The sequence below is a fragment of the Moschus berezovskii genome, chromosome 1 (assembly GCF_049115385.1).
Source record: "Moschus berezovskii isolate FMDL1 chromosome 1, NW_MosBer_1.0, whole genome shotgun sequence".
Lineage (NCBI taxonomy): Eukaryota > Metazoa > Chordata > Mammalia > Artiodactyla > Moschidae > Moschus > Moschus berezovskii.
The window spans coordinates 136,365,370-136,384,317 of NC_142460.1; the positions used below are offsets into that span (position 1 = coordinate 136,365,370).

Here is an 18,948-nt window from a genome sequence, read left to right on the forward strand (position 1 = left end):
ATTTATTAAAGCTCACAGGGTGCTTGCAAAGGCAAGAAATCTAAAGAATACGACAGAAAAATAAACCACATACAACTTTGCCTCTGTAAGCCATTGTTATGTCTCTGAAGAACCTGGGTCAAATCCATTTACAGGCAGTGTAATTTTAGGTGGGTTATTTACTCTCTGTGCCTCAGTTCCTTTGTTTAGATAAAGGGGTCTAAAACTGATATCAACATCCTAGTATTGTTAAATTAGTTAACATGTATAGATAACTTAGAAGAATGTCCAGCACATTATAAGAACTAAAAATGTGTTAGCCATTGTTATTGTTGTTATTGATATTAATTATATATTTATATACAAATATATATAATTTATTATATAATATAGTATATATATTATACTATTATTACATATGTTAGAATACATGAGATATGGATTTATCTAAATCTCACAAATGACCCAGTCATTCTATTAATTGGAGTTACTTTGCACTGAAATTTTCCTGTTTTAGATAAGCCAAGGATCAACACATTTTTTTCTGTGAAGTGCTAGATAGTAAATATTTTCGGCACAGTCTCTGTCACAACTACTTAGGGTTCAACTGTTATTGTACCTTGAAAACAACCATAAAAAGACTTAAGCAAATGGGTGTGGCTATATTCCAGTAAAACTTCACTTATGAAAACAATCATAGCTTGCCAGCCCCTAAAATGAACCGAGAAACCTTTCATAGTCATTGTTTTTACTTAGTGAAGAAAACTGAGACCTCAAGAAGGAAATTACTCTTCCTCCCAAAAGACATGAGATAAAACATATTCCCCATTATTATGACCCAGATATCACCTCAAGGCAAAACAATGATACTCCTACAGGACAGAGTGCTCAGATTAGAAAGCAAAGCCATAGCACTGAGAGGGAAGCCACTCCTAGGGCAATGAGTAGAATTCATTTTGTAAAGAATCAGAAAAAACAATCATCTCTGAGAACATGGTTGATGAAGTTTTGGTACTTAAAATGAATCTTGAGCTTTAATAGATGTAGAGACTGAGAAGTTTCTGAAATACTAAGAAAGACTTTATTTAAAAGGCTTCCCTTGTGGTTCAGTGGTAAAGAACATATCTACTGATGCAGGAGACATAAGAGACATGGGTTCCATCCCTGGGTTGGGAAGATCCCCTGGAGAAGGAAATGGCAACCCTCTCCAGTATTCTTGCCTGGGAAATCCCATGGGCATAGGAGCCTGGCGGGCTACAGACTATGGGGAAGCAAAAGAGTCAGACAAAGCTGAGCAACTAAACAACAAACAGATCCCAGCACACATTGGTGTGGGTCAGGAACAACGTGGAGGTAGCAGGGGTGAGGGGGCATCACAGAAAAATTAAGGATCCAGCATAACACAAGCCATGCAGGATGAAGAAAAATCTGGACCAGACCAGAACCGAGAACTATTCTTATAGCTACTTAAGCATTTTTACCAGGTCTGTAGTGAAAAGAAGCTAAACAATAATATCGCAACTGCTTCATATGTCACTTACAGTTTTAGTACTTAGCTGAGGATATTATTCTGTCCTCAGGGTATTAGTTGCTCAGTTGTATTCAACTCTTTGAGACCCCATGGACTCTAGCCTGCCAGCCCCATGGACAGTAGCCATGCCCACTCAGTTGTGTCTGACTCTTTGTGACCCCATGGACTGTAGTCTGCCAGGCTCCTCTATCCATGGAATTCTCCAGGAAAGAATACTGGAGTGGTTTGCTATTTCTTACTCCAGGTTATCTTCCCAGTCCTGGGATCAAACCCAGGTTTCCTGCATTGCAGGCAGATTCTTTACTGGCTCAGATGTTAAAGAATTCTATCCTCAAGATACTGAGATATTGAAATGATTTCTCTGAAACCTTGTAGACCTTGTGGCTCAGTTGGTAAAGAATCTGCTTGCCAATGCAGGAGACGCAAGAGTTGTGGGTTTGAAACCTGGGTTGGGAAGATCCCGTGGAGAAGAAAATGACAATTTGCTCTGGTATTCCTGCCGGGAGAATCCCATGGACAGAGGAGCCTGCCAGGCTACAGTCCATGGGGTCACAAAAAGTCAGACACAACTGAGCAGGCATGAACAGCCCAAATGGACCTAGGGAAAATAAGATACAGGGCTCCTCCTGCATTACCTCATTACTAATTGAAGACTTGGTCAAATTGCTGTGCATAAGGACATTCTCATCCTAAGCATTAAATATTTACTGTATGGAATCCCTTGGGATGAGAGGTTTTTGAGAGGAATTTAAGGAAGAAGATAATTTGAAAAATGACTGGACCATAAGCTTCTTAAAGGCAGGAACTCTAATGTTCTGTTTACAATTAATGTATGTTGTCTGAACTTTAGACACACAAACAGATATTGACTGAATGAATGAATGATAGTTTACACTGTATAGTTATATTTGGAATGTCTGTGTGTGCACTCAGTTGTATCCTACTGTTTGTGAACCTATGGACTGTAGCCCACCAGGCTTCTCTGTCCATGGAATTTTTCGAGGCAAGTATCAGTCTTCATTCCAATCCCAAAGAAAGGGAATGCCAAAGAATGCTCAAACTACTGCACAATTGCACTCATCTCACACGCTAGTAAAGTCATGCTCAAAATTCTTCAAGCCAGGCTTCAGCAGTATGTAAACCGTGAACTCCCAGATGTTCAAGCAGGTTTTAGAAAAGGCAGAGGCACCAGAGATCAAATTGCCAACATCCGCTGGATCATGGAGAAAGCAAGAGAGTTTCAGAAAAATATCTATTTCTGCTTCATTGACTATGCCAAAGCCTTTGACTGTGTGGATCACAATAAACTGTGGAACATTCTGAAAGAGATGGGAATCCCAGACCACCTGACCTGCCTCTTGAGAAACCTGTATGCAGGTCAGGAAGCAACAGTTAGAACCAGTCATGGAACAACAGACTGGTTCCAAATAGGAAAAGGTGTACGTCAAGGTTGTATATTGTCACCTTGCTTATTTAACTTATATGCAGAGTACATCATGAGGAACGCTGGGCTGGAAGAAGCACAAGCTGGAATCAAGATTGCTGGGAGAAATATCAATAACCTCAGATATGCAGATGACACTACCCTTATGGCAGAAAGTGAAGAGGAACTCAAAAGCCTCTTGATGAAAGTGAAAGAGGAGAGTGAAAAGGTTGGCTTGAAGCTCAACATTCAGAAAACAAAGATCATGGCATCTGGTCCCATCACTTCATGGGAAATAGATGGAAAAACAGTGGAAACAGTGTCAGACTTTGTTTTTTTGGGCTCCAAAATCACTGCAGATGCTGATTGCAGCCATGAAATTAAAAGACGCTTGCTCCTTGGAAGGAAAGTTATGACCAACCTTGATAGTATATTAAAAAGCAGAGACATTACTTTGCCAACCAAGGTCCGTCTAGTCAAGGCAATGGTTTTTCCTGTGGTCATGTATGGATGTGAGAGTTGGACTGTGAAGAAAGCTGATCGCCGAAGAATCGATGCTTTTGAACTGTGGTGTTGGAGAAGACTCTTGAGAGTCCCTTATACTGCAAGGAGATCCAACCAGTCCATTCTAAAGGAGATCAATCCTGGATGTTCATTGGAGGGACTGATGCTAAAGCTGAAACTCCAGTACTTTGGCCACCTCAAGAGACGAGTTGACTCACTGGAAAAGACTCTGATGCTGGGAAAGGTTGGGGGCGGGAGGAGAAGGGGACGACGGAGAATGAGATGGCTGGATGGCATCACCGATTCTGTGGACATGAGTTTGAGTGAACTCCGGGTGTTGGTGATGGACAGGGAGGCCTGGCGTGCTGTGATTCATGGGGTCGCGGAGAGTCGGACACGACTGAGCGACTGAACTGAACTGAACTGATATTAGAGTGAGTTGCCATTTTCTTCTCCAGGGGATCTTCCTGATTCAGGGATCAAACCCACATCTCTTGAATCTCCTTCAGTGGCAGGCAGATTCTATACCAACTGTGCCACCTGGGAAGCCCATATAATTATGTTTAGAATAACGATATATTATTTATGCTTTTATTCTACTGGATAAATTTGGTCATTCTCAATCCCCTCAATGCTTCACAGAGCTCTACATTAAAATTCTCCTCCAGATATTATGTTTATTATATTGCAAGGTGGACCTTCAGAACTGCCATGGTCAAGAGCATTGCCCAGATTGTGGAAAAAGAGCAAGCATTAACAATAAATCTATTTCTCTCTATAAATGTTCTACATTTACATATACAGGACTTCATAAACTAAAAGCCTAAAGAAATGTTTTCTATGTAATTCTCTCTAGGTTGTTTTATAATCTGTAATGCTACATTTTTTAAGTAACCAAAACAGCACTGGGACAGTAAAAGCATCTTCACCTAAGCTATTCTGCCATAATCATAATTTTAATTTAAATCAATATAAATTTGCATTATTAAGTAATTTGAAGACAAGATTTTAAATAATTGAGATATAAGCTTTACCATAAGTGAGACAGAGGAGCAAGGCTTACTCACAAGAACTGAGAAATCTTTCTCTTCAGCCCCCTAAATGTTATCCTGGTTAGCTGAAAGGCATTTAGAGTGATTTTTTTCTTTTTTAAGTGCAGGAGGATATTGCAGAGAGATGGAGATTAAGGTAAGCAGAAGGCTTACAACTTTCAAGAAACTCATATTATATATATATATGTTTGTATGTGTTGTGATTAAGAATGCAAAGCCAGGCTACAATTTTAAAAATTCGCTCCATCACTTTCTAAGTGTGTGGGGACAACCATGTACTTAATGGCATTAGGATGAGCTAGGTTACTGTCCAATACCAGCCCCCCTAAAACACAGTGACTTACACAATAAATTTTACTTCTTACTCATACAAAGCTCAGTATAGGTTCTCACAGCCCTCCAGGGCAGCTATGATCCTTCAGTTGGTCTAACATTACAGACTGCTTGAATCTGATACATTCTTCACGTTGGCAAGGGCCTCCATGTCATCATAACAGAGAAAGAGAAAGCATGGAGAACCCAAGCATCAGTTCAATATTGATTACTGTGAAGTAGGCAGAAAAGAAAATTAAGACAAAGTTAAACTGAACTATTTAAAAACCATATCATCGAAATTCAGAACTTGAAAGGGCCTAAAAATGATCCAGTCAAGCCCTGTATTTTACAGATGTGGAAACAGATATCAGAGAAAGTATAAGAACATTTGCCCAAGGTTATACAATCAGCAATAGCACAGTCTGGAATGAAATCCAGATTTCTCTCCTAGCTCCCTACTGACTGAAAATTCCGCCACTAACCTTTGGAAATGTAGTCACACTCTTGCCCCTCTGTCATATGGTAGAGACCAGGGCAACATGATGGTTAGGTATCCTATCCCTTTTCCAAAATTACGTTTAATAGAAAATCCAGAAATGATGGTAATGATAGGGGGAATGTCTGCAGGCCTCAATGTTATTGTGACAGTTATTATTTATTTCTACTCATGGCATTTTAGCAATGTGATACATATTATCCAACACAACTACAAAGCCAAGGTTAAACACCGTATTAAAAATTAACCAAGAACCTTCTTACTCACACTACTCTGCAAGGTCCATTGCTATCAGTAGGAAGAGTCAGCGTGCTGAGCTAGCTGTCACAGGTTGCTTTTGTTTCCATTTGCTGAGTGAAAGAGAAATTGAACAGTATGTCAAGATTAGTGAAGGGTCTACTGTGTCTATTGAAGGGTATGGCTGGCAATGACTAATACAGTCACTTTTCGCTTGCACAAAGTCAGGTTCAAAATGTAGCTTCACTTGTCTTTCATATGAAAGGAATGATCAGCGTTCCATTACCACATCCATGTACTTAGATCATTACCATATGAACCTCGTCCTTTCCTTTTTGCTGCTTTGCTTCAGACTCCAGCACTGTGTGTGAAAAGGCAGCCTTCATGTCACGAGGCTGAGCTGTGAAGGAATACCACCCTAGAGCATCCTGGGAAATACTGGACCAGAGCTATTACTGTTACTTCTTTGTTAAGCCCCACATCTTTCAAAACATGATTCTTAAAATGAGTTCAGAAATTCAATTATTGTACAAAACACCCCAAATACTCTGGTTAAAAATGTTTTTGTGAGGTAACCTCCCTTTTATGCCCTATATACTGTTATCTAACTTTAACAACTAGAAATTGTTATTTATTCAAATAGCAGCTTGCTTACTTTGTGACATTGGCATAAAATAGTTACATGCCGAAAGTTAGAATGGCTCCACCCAAAGAGTCTCCAAAATCTTGTTTAGTGTAGTGAGGACCATAATGACATTCTTATTATTAAGTACAATAGTTATTTTAAAAACAAACAAAGCTGGTGCCTCTTATTTTCTTTAAAATAGCATTGATGATATTCTTCCTCCACTGGATTATAGATCAGAGAGGTCTAGATAAGAATAAAAGCAGCCCCTTAGCAGAGTAGCTTGGACCTCTGAAATGAAAACAAGATGCTATTTTTCATTCACATCAAGCCTGAGCAAGTATTTGGGTTAGTTTTATATGTCAAAACCAAAAGGGTAGGCTTAGCAAAGACATTGTCTCTTGCTTCAAATAAGGCAGGCTGAGGAGATGTACATTATTTCTCTCACACAGAGAACTCCCCTCCCTTTTGTTCCTGCTTCTCTCCTGCTTAGAGCTGACTGACTCCTCCTTCCTGCAGCTCTGAGGATCACAGGCTGATTGAAGAACACAGCAGTTCCGATGGGGAGCTGTGCTCAGTGACTCTCTCTCATTTTCTGTCTCCCAGTCTCTGAACCAGCCAAGCTGAAAACTACCCGATAATCTCTCTGCCTTTGAATCCAGCTCTAGAACCAAATGCATCATTTTACTGCTCTTAAAAAGTGAATAGAGTTTGACTACCTCAAGCCAAAGCTGCTTTGCTCCACAAGAAGGACCCAAAAGGACCCAGACATCATTGTTTTCCAGTCTACTTGAGGAGCTTTTGCTTTCATGCCTGAAACTTGCTGGTTTCAGGAGGGAGTTTTGGGCTTTTTTTTTTTTTAATTGAAATGTTGAAAAGTTTATTATTGCTGCTTTAAGTGGAACCCATTTTTCAAATATGAGTTGAGTCAGGTCTAACGGAGACTTGTCTCACCGTTTTCTGCAGGAATGACCGTGGAACATCTTGAGGAAAACTTGGTAGGAGAAAATGAGATCTGATTTGCAACTAACAGCCATGCTTATTAATCGTGAGACTATTTACAGACCTATGGAAAAAGAAATTGAATATTGATCAAGGATAATGTCTGTGTTTCTCAGTAACTTATCAACAAATGACTCTAACCTGTGGAAAGGAAACCATAATTCGACAGGCCCTTTAAATCCGCCAGGAACCGTGAATATCTATCTTTTTTGCCTGACATGCCTAATGACTCTGGCAGCCCTGGCAGGCAGCATTTATTCATTAGTTTCTCTGCTGAAAATGCGGAACAGAACTGTTGTGTCCATGCTTGTGGCTTCCTGGTCTGGGGATGATCTCATGAGCGTCTTGTCGGTGACCATCTTCATGTTTTTGCAGTGGCCAAATGGGGTCTCTGACTACTTCCAGTCTCTGTGCACCATCTCTGCCTTACTTTATTTATGCCAGGGCCTCTCGAGCAACTTGAAGGCGACTCTCTTGGTCTCCTACAACTTTTACACGATGCACAGGGCTGTGGGGAGCCAGGCAACCTCCGGAAGATCCCGCCAGGTGCTCGGCGTGGCGCTGACCGTGTGGGCAGCCAGTCTGCTGCTCTCGGCGCTCCCTCTGTGCGGCTGGGGCGCCTTCGTGCGTACGCCTTGGGGCTGTCTGGCCGACTGCTCCAGCTCCTACGTGCTGCTCCTCTTCGCTGTGTATGCTTCGGCTTTCGGACTACTAGCCGGCCTCTCGGTCCCGCTCACTCACCAGTTGCTGTGTTCCGAGCAGCCGCCGAGACTTCACGCCAACTACCAGGAAATTTCCCGCGGAGCTTCCACTCCAGGGACCCCTGCAACTGGAGGGAGAGTGCTTTCCCTGTCCCCAGATGATGCTCCAGGTCCGGCCCCGCGGTGCTCTGGAGGATGCTCCCCGAGCTCGGACACCGTGTTTGGACCGAGTCCACCCGCGAGGAGCGCAGGGCTAGGGCAGGAGCCGGGGCACGGTGCTGCCGCGGTGGCTGGAGACTGCAGGCGCGAGAACCGGGGGACTCTCTTTGGCACCAGGAGCTTCACCGTGAGCGTAGCGCAGAAGCGCTTTTCTTTGATCTTAGCGCTGACAAAAGTCACCCTTTGGCTGCCCATGATGGTAAAAGTGCTGTTGCTCACGGTGTGCGGATGTGTGTGCCAGACATACAGTATGAGTGCGTGTTGAGACCAGCGCCCCTGGTTTGGAGGGTCACCCAGAGATGTGCAGTTTAGTCCGCTTATAAATGTATCTCGGTTGATTTTAAAGAGGTACTTGGAGGAAAACAGTTCACCGGCAGGACTAGCAACCGCGAAGCCTTTGTTAAGTGCTTCTTGGTTCAAAATTAGGGAGGAGGGCGGGGAGCGCTTTCAGGCGCGGGAGACTTAGTTTTCCCAGATCTGTCATGGTCAAGGGTGTTCTTCTCTCTCCGAGCAATGTCTGGGAGTATTCAGAAAAGGAGGGAGGCAGTGAAGGAAAACAGTGTATGCCTCTGTTATTCCCCCAGTCTTCTGTTCTGCGCTTATCTTTGCTCCATTCCTCCCTAGTAAGGTCGCAGCCCATCCCCATTAGGAAGAGAGAAGAGGCATAACCACTAGTAGAGAGAACAGAGAGCAGACGAAACAGGCTTTTGTTCACGCCTCCAAGAGAGAGTCAGAGGAGAGAGGTGGCAGGTGGTGCCCTAGTGTGACAAGCATGGCCTGGCAGGGGTGAGGGGCTAGGGATATGACAAAGGACATCTGGAGTACCAGGTACAGGTTTCACAGATGCTTGCCTGTTTTCCGGGATAGCATTTTTTCATGTTGTGAACTGTGCTTTCCTGGTGGAAACTTGAGCTGGCAGCCAGCACAGACCAGGCACTCAAGAGTGGAAACCCTCAAAAGCCTGTGCAGTCTGGGGCAGCTGGCCTCTTCCCAAAGGATCCTGGTAGCCCAAATCCAATGATGGCAGTTCAGGAGCAGAGCTTCTAGCTCTCAGATAGGAGAGGGGCCTGGAGAAGGGAGCTGAGCCAGTATGCTTGGGGAAAAAGTCTTGGCAAAGTGGAAAATGTTTTCCTGGGATAGGTCTGAAGCTCTCTGCTTTTACAGATCCACATGGCGGTCCAGCACATCTTGGGGTTTCAGAGCCTTCCCTTTGAGATGCTCAGCTTTCTGCTAACCCTCCTGGCCACCACTGTAACTCCAGTGTTTGTCTTGTCTAAACATTGGACACACTTGCCCTGTGGCTGCATCATCAACTGCAAGCAGAACACGTATGCAGTGACATCGGATGGGAAAAAACGTAAGTCCTGGATAGTGCAGAGGTTGAGAACAATATGCAGAGGGTCAAATACAGAAAGGTGATCTATTGAGAAAGTTGCCTTGGTAGGTGATGAAGAGTCCAAGGACAAGTGAAATGGTACATAAAAGGTAGAAATGTTGAACAATTATCAGCACAGTGTTGGAGTAAATTTTAAATGAGGCAGGTTTAAAACAACTCTGTGAACTGCATGTATATTGAATGATTATTTTAGGTAATTAAAAAAAAAAAAGAGAGAGAGAATTCATTCAACCCAGTATGAAATCAACAAAGGACTTTAGATGTTATATCCACCATAACTCTTAGCTCTGAGTAGAAAATAAATCCCCCTCCCAAGTCTACGTAGGAGAAGCCTGCATCTTTGAAAAGTTAAAATTCATTATGTCAAAGTTTATTATTATTGAGTTGAACAATAAAGAAAAGCATTTCCATTATTTTGCAGATTGTATTCTTCCAGGGTGTTGGAAAGTTTTCAGAGTAAGCAATAGGAGCACCTAAAAACATTTCCAAAACAAATTTTAAGTGTATACCTCTGCTTTTAGAAAACATACACATATATACACAAATGACAGCCCCCCCAAATACCTATAGTTTCAAGAAAGGACAAAGGTTGGCAGAGTTGTCAATGTATGTTCATGTATAAATATCATCATTAGTTACTTTTTAAAAAAATCTGTTTTAAAAACTACATCTCTAACAGGAATGGAATCAATTATACAGGTCACTAGAGTGTAATTGTTCCTATACTAAGACAGGAAAAGTTGAGGAATGACCTGTATGTTTTTAGTCTGTCAGGAAGGAAAAGGATATATTTTTTGTCATTCCAGAAAAAAGATAGGATGTTATACCATTTAATAAATCCAATACACTAATAAATGCATTAGTGTATGATGAATTAACTCTTCCATTAATCGTCCTTTGCTCAGAATAAGCAAGTATATTTTTGTTTAACAGAGAAGAGTGAATGAAAACAGTCCATCTCAGACTGTATTAGGGCTGGAGACTATTAAAAAATACTCTACAATCAATTCTTCAACAGGGTTATTTTATAATATTCAGTAGTCATGAACTGCTCATTTTCCATGTATTCATGACATTTAATGTCTAGATAATTTTCAAATAACCTGAAGATATTTTAGTGTTAATGGTGCCATAAAGCTTTATTGTCAATAGATACCAAATTCATCTATGCCCTTAAAATACAATAACCACAGAACTTGTAATAAGTGTGCTTCTGGAGATTAATATCCAGGGCAACAGTGTCACAGAAAATTAATAATAAATGTTTTTGATAGAAAACACAGAACAACATAGAACATATAAAAATTACTTACAGACCTGAAAGTTCTACCATTCTATCAAACATTAATATTTTGTCACTAAATTAATGAAACAATCCCACCTTATATATTTAAAATTGTGAGAGAGACAAGAAGAATTTAGAGCAGTCGTTTTAAGAATGAAAGGACACCTCTATCAAAGTCAAAACCAAAGCAGTACAACATATCTATCACTGTAAATCGTCTGGGAAGCAGTCTCTCTGGTACTGTACAAGACAGAAGAACCTACAGCAGGCAATAATCAAGTTAATATCTCATGTTTGAAATTAGAACCACACCTTTCAAGATCAAAATAATATTTTTCCTCTAAAACTCCCATTGCCCTTATTTGTATAGAGCAATACAGGGAGAGATGTAAAAATTCAGGGAAGATGTTGAAATGTAAGCCTAGAGAAGCATGGCTTCAAAAATAAAACGTGACAAGCATTCATTTAAAATGGCTTCATTCTCTTTTGATCCCAGGCTCTGCCACGGGGAAATTTTACAAATAAGAATGGTGTATTTTCACTGACCCACCATAAATTTTCCTATCGCTAGGATGACACACAATTTTGAAACTCCAAAGATGGCTCATCCTCAGGTGGGCAGGAGCTTGATCAGTTACTTGATATAGTACTTTGATTCTATACAGTTATAGTACTTTGATGGCTCCAGTTTCACACTTAAGCTTTTACTCCTTAACAAATTAATATCCCCCTTTAATGTTTTTTGTTGTTGTTGCTGTTGTTTTGTTTTTTGCTGAAAACTCCAGGAACAAGAAAAGGAACATATTTTTTCCTAATTCATACTTACAATAAATGTGATATAAACATGATTCTACATCTCAGCTTCACTATATGGAAACTGAGAGACATGCAGCCAGAAAATGAAGTTTCCAGGGATAATAGTTCTCACCTGTTTTCAACAATAATCTGTATTACTAATGTCTCAAGACAAAAGTGGTTTTAAAACAAGATAGTTTTAAAGGTCTCAGGTGGCAGACATATGGATTGGATATGGCTTTCACACCCATTTTGTTTTAAAGATAGACAGTTCAAGTGAAATATTTTCTAAGTATAAAAATCAGATTTCCAGCTTCCTTTTTTTGATGAAGTCAAAGTATCTGGTGGCATATTACACAGAAGAATTGTATTTATAAGCTGATAAAATTATTTATGTCTAAAATTGTCATTAGCAAGATGTGATTAAAATCAGAAGACTAGAGCTAATTCATGTCTTAAATAGGATTTTGCTTTTCAGAACAAATAAGTGTGAGTGCTCAGTTGTGTCCAATTCTTTGTGACCCCATGGACTGTAAGCCCACCAGGCTCCTCTGTCTGTGGAATATTCCAGGCAAGAATACTGGAATAGGTTGCCATTTCCTCCTCCAGGGGATCTTCCCCACCCAGGGATTGAACTCACATCTTCTGCATTGGCAGATGGATTCTTTACCATTGTGCCACCTGGGAAGCCCCAGAACAAATATAACAGTGTACTTATTTCTCCTAAGTATAGTATTGATTTCCAAAAGATCCTGACTCTATGCTGATGGTCATTAAGCTTCTTGTAAGTTACTAGTCAGTTATTGTCTACCCTATTATATTGTTATAGCCTATTACCTTCATTAGTTAGTCAGAATTTACCTCTAGTGTTAAGGAAAAGTAACTAGCAAAAAATATTTCTATTGGTTACATTTTATAATTAACATACTTCCCTTAACTTAAAGATAGCATATTGGGGATATTCTGCTTTTATTAACATATTTCTCTCAAGGGTTTGGTTAGCAGTACAGCAATTTCCCATAGAGGCTAATAACTCCAATTCTGGAGTCAGCTTTAAATTAAAATCTCTTTATATAAGTAATCTTAGGATTCCTTTATCAGCCTCAGTTTTCTCAAATGCAAAATAAAACCAATTTGCCTATTTTTATGTAGGGTTGTTGTTTTGTTAAATGACATGACCTATGTGCCTAAGTGGCCCTGGAATGCTCTAGTTCCCCATTGTATCTTTCGCAATCGGACTTCCTTCTTGAAGCCTACCTCAGACTGTCTCTTGCACCTCATAACATGCAGGTAGATTGTCCATTGAACTAATTCTTTAAAAATCTTGCTCATTTTTGCTTTCTATACTTCATAGTTGTGATGTGTAGCTAATAAGATACATAGCTACAGATATCAATTTACATGATAAAATTGGGATTTTATGACAGTTTTTGTTTGCTTAATATCCTTGAATTGACCACTTGTCACTTTGTATCTTATTTTACAGAACAAGAAAACCTATCAATAATTGAAACATCCCTTTATTCAGCTTTCACACTATTAAAACAAACTAAACATTCTAATTTAATTTTACTGAACCATATTATTAGAAAAACTTAAGTAGTACTATAAATGAGTCAGTGGATAGTGTTAACATCTGTTTCTAATTTTCCATTTTCTTTGAATAGAAATTTTTGCTTGTGTCCTGGTTCAAACAAAGAGTGTTTTTGGCTCAAATAATGAATGATAACTATAAATTCTATCTTTCAGTCAGTGAAATTTGTTTGTAAATCTTCAGTTCTGAGACAATTTCAGTAATAGAATCAGCATATGAATGACACAAGCATGTACTATGAAATAAATCATACTTTACCTGTTGTTTTCATAGAGAGTTTATAGGTTTTAATAAACCTTTCCCCCAAGGATCTTTCAATGTGTGCTAAGTGTGTGCTATAAAACACAGAGCTATCCAAGTAGAAAAAAGTTTTGAAATGAGCCATGTTTATTGTATTTTGTCTACCATCTTGATACACCTTCATTCTTAATACTCAAAAATTATCTAGTATTAAATGACATTCACACAAAACAATTATATCACTTCTTTCATATACTCACTTGTAATTTTACTAAAACTTTATAGTGTATTCACCAAATAGTAGTAGTGTATATAGGATATCATCATATTTCATCTGATTTAAACCATAGAAAATTTTATGCATTCATGCTAAACTCATCTTATAATTAATAAGGTATAGACATGTTGTAAAATGCTTCATTTCACAGAAATATAAATACTTGCACATTTTTACAATTCATTTCAAATTATTCATGCTATTTTTAAATGTTTAAAAACTATTTCAGCATTATCTAATTTTCAGTGTATTCATTTATAAACATAAATGTCAGGAATGATATACATCAAAATATTGAAAGCAGTTATATCTATTGTTGGTATTGCCAGCTGAATAGCTCACAGAATATTAAAAGCTTCCTTTTTGAGTTTTCTTTTTTTTTAAAGAATAAATTGCTTTTGTTATGTTTATTTATTTATTTGGCTGTGCTCGTTTTTAGTTGTGGCACGCGGGAACCTTGCTGTATCATGCAGATCTTTTGTTGGACTCACAGACTTTCTCTAGTTGTGGCACATGGGTTCAGTAGTAGTTGTGGCAACTTGGACAATCTACTTATGGTGTGCAGGTTTAGTTACCCTGATGCATGTGGGGTCTTAGTTGCCAGACCAGGGATAGAACTCATGTCCCCTGCCCTGAAAGGCAGATTCTTAACCACTGGACCACCAGGGAAGTCTCTATTAAGAGCTTCTTAGTTAATATCTAGTAAAATAAAATTTATAAACTATGTATTTTATCCTAAAATTTAATTGGTAGACCAATATAGCTAAACTTAAAACTGAAAGTATATGAGACTTTTAAATTTATAGTTAAAGTTTTAAATAAAATTTGTTAAAAGACTTCAGGTTCTGGAGCTGTATGTATATCAAGCCTTTCATCATGTAAGTGATAACAATTAAGGCCAGAATGATATAATGGCTTGAACTTGTGAGGACTATTTCTTTGCATAATTGACAAGATCATCTTAATATTTCATACTAATCAGGTTTAACTCACTTTCTTATTTTTATTCACTTTGTATATTCAACTGCTGTTTACATCTACCTTCCTAATCATGGAATTTTTGTTTGTTTTTACACAGCCAAGAGGAGATGCTTTGAATTCAATCTATCATTTCAGCAAAGTTATGGAATTTATAAAATAGCACATGAAGATTACTGTGATGATGATGAAAATTCTACAGCCTGTCACAATCTCATGAACTATGAGTGCACAACTACAAAAGACTCTCAGAGAGACTCTCATATCTTCAGTGCCATAAAAGTGGAAATCAGCACCACATCCTCTCTGGACAGCTCCACACTAACAGACATCAACAAATGCACAAACACTGACATTATAGAAGCTGAAGAGGAGTCCCACAGTGAAAGAGGTGTTGATCCACTACTCTCTGAAAAAGCAGAAAGTGATATTAAATATGGTGAAACCACCTTTTTGGAAGGGCCAGAAAGAAGACTTTCTCATGAAGAGAGTCAGAAACCAGACCTTTCAGACTGGGAATGGTGTAGGAGTAAATCAGAAAGAACCCCTCGTCAGGTACAGTAAAGACTGGTATTATTGTAAAGTAAAAATGAGACCAAGCATGACAGCATGCAAAAAAAAAAAAATATAAGTTGTTTATTTCATTCAAGATTTATTCACTTTCCTCAATTAATTTCCATAATATTAGATTTATTTCAAAGTGTCTTTTGAAGGACTTCTAAATGTTTTTGATTAGTTCTATACTTTCATTCAAATTCTATATATTTGGGGATTGGCAGAGTTAAATATGCTTTTTGAGAAGAGCAGAGCATTCTAACTTCATATAATCCATTTAAATTCAGACTAGACCCTTGAAACTTATCTCAAGTTAATTAACTTACAGGTTTTATTTTTTTTTACTTGAAAACTTTACACAAGTCCCTGAAAGAGGTTTGGGGGCAAATGTTTATACAACTAGTGATGAAGAAATAGTCTTATTGCAACTGTACTAGATAGCTTACCTATTAACCTTGCTGAAATTAGTCCCTCTAATACTCAGCAAGGAAAAAAATATCTATTTCAGAATACACCCAAGTGAACCTTCACAAAAACCCTGCTTAATGTTCCATCTTTTTAAGGATTGAAGAATGTTTATATGATGTTTTCTAATGAAAGAATTTGTACCTTAAGCTCATCTCGTTCTTTCCTAGATTTCAGCCTGCCTATAATGGTGAGGAGTACTTATTTTATGAAAATTGTAGTGTGATATTGATATAAGATTGTTCTTTCCTCTAAATGCTCATATCTGATAATTAAAGTTGCCATTGCTTTCCACGCAATTGATTTACTAGGAAAAGATAAACTTTTTCTACCTGACAGTGTAAATCAAAGTCCACTTGCCCATAGTCTCTGAAATCAAAAATATAATTCTTCAAATATCCACTAGTAATAATGCAATCATTGGTTAAAAATATAACCATAAAGCACCACTTATGAATATGAACAGAATAATCTGAGATTTCCTTTATTCTTCTTAATTAATTAAAACTACTAGTTTTACTTTGATATCATCAGTTTTAAAAGTTGAATAATAAAACAAAGCATACAAAATCTATGATTAAAAATAATTACACATAGTGTTCAATGATAGGATATCTCAAAAAAATGACTAAATATTTGCTGTAAATTGAAAAATATCATAAAAAGTATATTACTAATAGGACACACACATTTTTAAAACAATGTGGTATCCCAGCTAAAAGAGGACTCCCTACAATATCATCAATTGGCTCCTAAATAATCTAAACCTCCTGGTTTTCTCACACCTAAAAATTTAGTAATATCCGTGATGAAGTGAGTATGTTTATGGTCAGTGTGCACCCATGTTCACCCCAGTAACTTGGAGCTGCAGTACCCTGTGCTACTCCTCTGTTCCATCCTCATGCTTACCACTTATCGGTTACAGCTATCTTGACTCTTGCTCATGCTTTTTGGTTTTACTATTTTATCACAAATGAGTAAATTTCTAGCATAATATATTCCTTAGTTTTGCTTGTTTTGAGTTTCCTAACGATAGCATCATTTCTGGGTGGGACTTGTGTTTTTTTCCATACTATCTTACTTTAAATGACTTCATTTTCTAATTCATTTTGTCCAAACAATGGGAAATGCTGCCTCAATTATCACAACTTACAGCTCTTATTTAAAAGCCTTAGTTATATTTTTGGAGAGTATAATCCATTCTCCTAGAATAGGGGGAAAATGTAAAAAGATCAGACAGTGCTTACATCTAAGTATATTGTCTTATGAGAATAGTGAAGTACAACTTACAAATCTCTGTAAATAAAAAACCAAAATTATATATGGAAAGCACAAAATGCTGATCAATCCAGGTATCTTTCAACTACAAAGATTGCTTATTAAGTATTAATATTGTTAACATCTGTGAAGAGCAAATAGTCCAGGAAACTGATTTTAAATGATCCTTTAAAAATATTTAGTGGTAAAATAGATAATACAATGCTCAGGAAAGGTAAATTTATATTTTAAGAGACTAATTAAAATTAAATGAAATACTGTCATAAATTTTAAAACAACAGCAAAAAATCCTTAAGCTACAGGCTGATGTTATTGGTATAACTTTTCCTTAGCAAATCACCTATGGACTTTAAGGTTAGCATTATAACCAAAATGTGTTTTAGGGTTGAAAAGCTTTTCCTCTGATCAAAGATTGGTTTTAACTCTTAACCTATTCTTCACCAGCGGATATTTCATAGGAAAAGGTGTTGACTTAGAAAGCACTTTCTTTTCATTCTCTCCTTCCAAGTTCTTTCTTTGCTCTGAAATCAACTTAACATATATCTTATAGTGATACGTTAAACTTTGGTAGATATTGTAGTAATTATGAAAACACTATTTTTTTATCTTCTATGGTTGTATTTTCAAATATTTAGGTTCAATTTATCAGTTCATTGAATTATCCATGTTCTTTGTTTTGGAGCTATGAAAAACACAGGTTTGATTTAAAATGTATTTAACTATTCCTACCATATTTTTACAATGTGCTTAGTCATTCAGTTGTGGCTGACTCTTTGCAACCCGATGGACTGTTGCCCACCAGGCTTCTCTGTCCATGGGGTTCTCCAGGCAAGAATACTGGAATGGGTTGCCATTCCTACTCCAGGGGATCTTCTCGACCCAGGGATCAAACCTGCATCTCTGCACTGGCAGGCAGATTCTTTATCTCTTCACCACCTGGGAAGCCCCTTTTTTTAGAATACAATAAATGTTGCTTTTTTTTTTTTTTTTAGCATTTATGCAAGTAAACAAATTCTCAGTATATCGTGTTGCAAATTCTGGTAGGCGTTGAGAGTGTCAGATCAAGGTTAAGTTATAAAGAAAATGGTAGTAGAATGACTTGAGTAGGTTTAAATGCTATCCAATAAAATGTATCAGAGGTGAGAGTGTTTGTAAGACTAAAATTCAGTGTTAGCCACACAATTGCTTCTTTTTGGATCCCTAGTAGGTTGAATCCTAAGCAGTTTATTGTTTTAAAGTTCAGGGAAAAAATGGAAATGTCAGAGGTCTTCAGTTACAAAGTTTTAACGTGGTTGCCATGGTATGACTGTCCCTCAAATGAAATAATGATTTTCTAGAACCTCAAAGTTTTGTCATCTCTGAATAAAGAAAATTGTACTTATAAAATAACTTGGTAGCTTATTGGAGATCACTTTGGGCTTCCCTGGTGGCTCAGAGGGTAAAGCCTCTGCCCACAATGCGGGAGACCTGGGTTCGATCCCTGGGTCAGGAAGATCCTCTGGAGAAAGAAAAGACAACCCACTCTGGTGCTCTTGCCTGGAAAATCCCATGGATGGAGAAGCCTAGTAGGCTACAGTCCACAGGGTTGCAAAGAGTCAGACACGACTGAGTGACTTCACTTTCAGTTTTTCTCCTTTAATACTAATGTCATCAGGTTATCCATGGATTTCATTTTCTTTTCTTTTAACTTGTTGTCTTAGACCCCTAGAAATTCATTTATTACTATGAATTAGCAACAAAAATATGCTGTTATCTATCATGCACTTAGTCCTACTTATAATTCTATATCATCATAGCATTTAAAAGATGAAAGGTCCTACTACACCAGTAGAATATAGAAGAATAGATTCTGAAACAATCCTCAAATGAGAGTCAAGTGCTGGAAGTGACTGCTTTTTGAATTAGCCATACCAACTATTTGGAATAATGAAGAATAAACCAGCAAAAACTAATGTAAAGTCACTGGGGAAATCAAAGAAATTTTAATTTTAAGGAAAATGT

The 18,948-nt window shown here is 38.0% G+C and overlaps 1 protein-coding gene across 1 annotated transcript in view; it reads left to right on the forward strand.

The window, feature by feature from the left end:
* The first annotated feature begins 7,263 nt into the window (after window positions 1–7,263).
* The window catches only part of GPR149 (G protein-coupled receptor 149), an 84,396-nt gene continuing 72,711 nt past the window's right edge, over window positions 7,264–18,948 (forward strand). Inside the window, exons 1-3 of the mRNA XM_055411315.2 lie at window positions 7,264–8,283; window positions 9,249–9,441; window positions 14,750–15,204. Coding sequence (XP_055267290.2) covers window positions 7,264–8,283; window positions 9,249–9,441; window positions 14,750–15,204 — 1,668 coding nt within the window. The remainder of the gene's footprint in view (window positions 8,284–9,248; window positions 9,442–14,749; window positions 15,205–18,948) is intronic.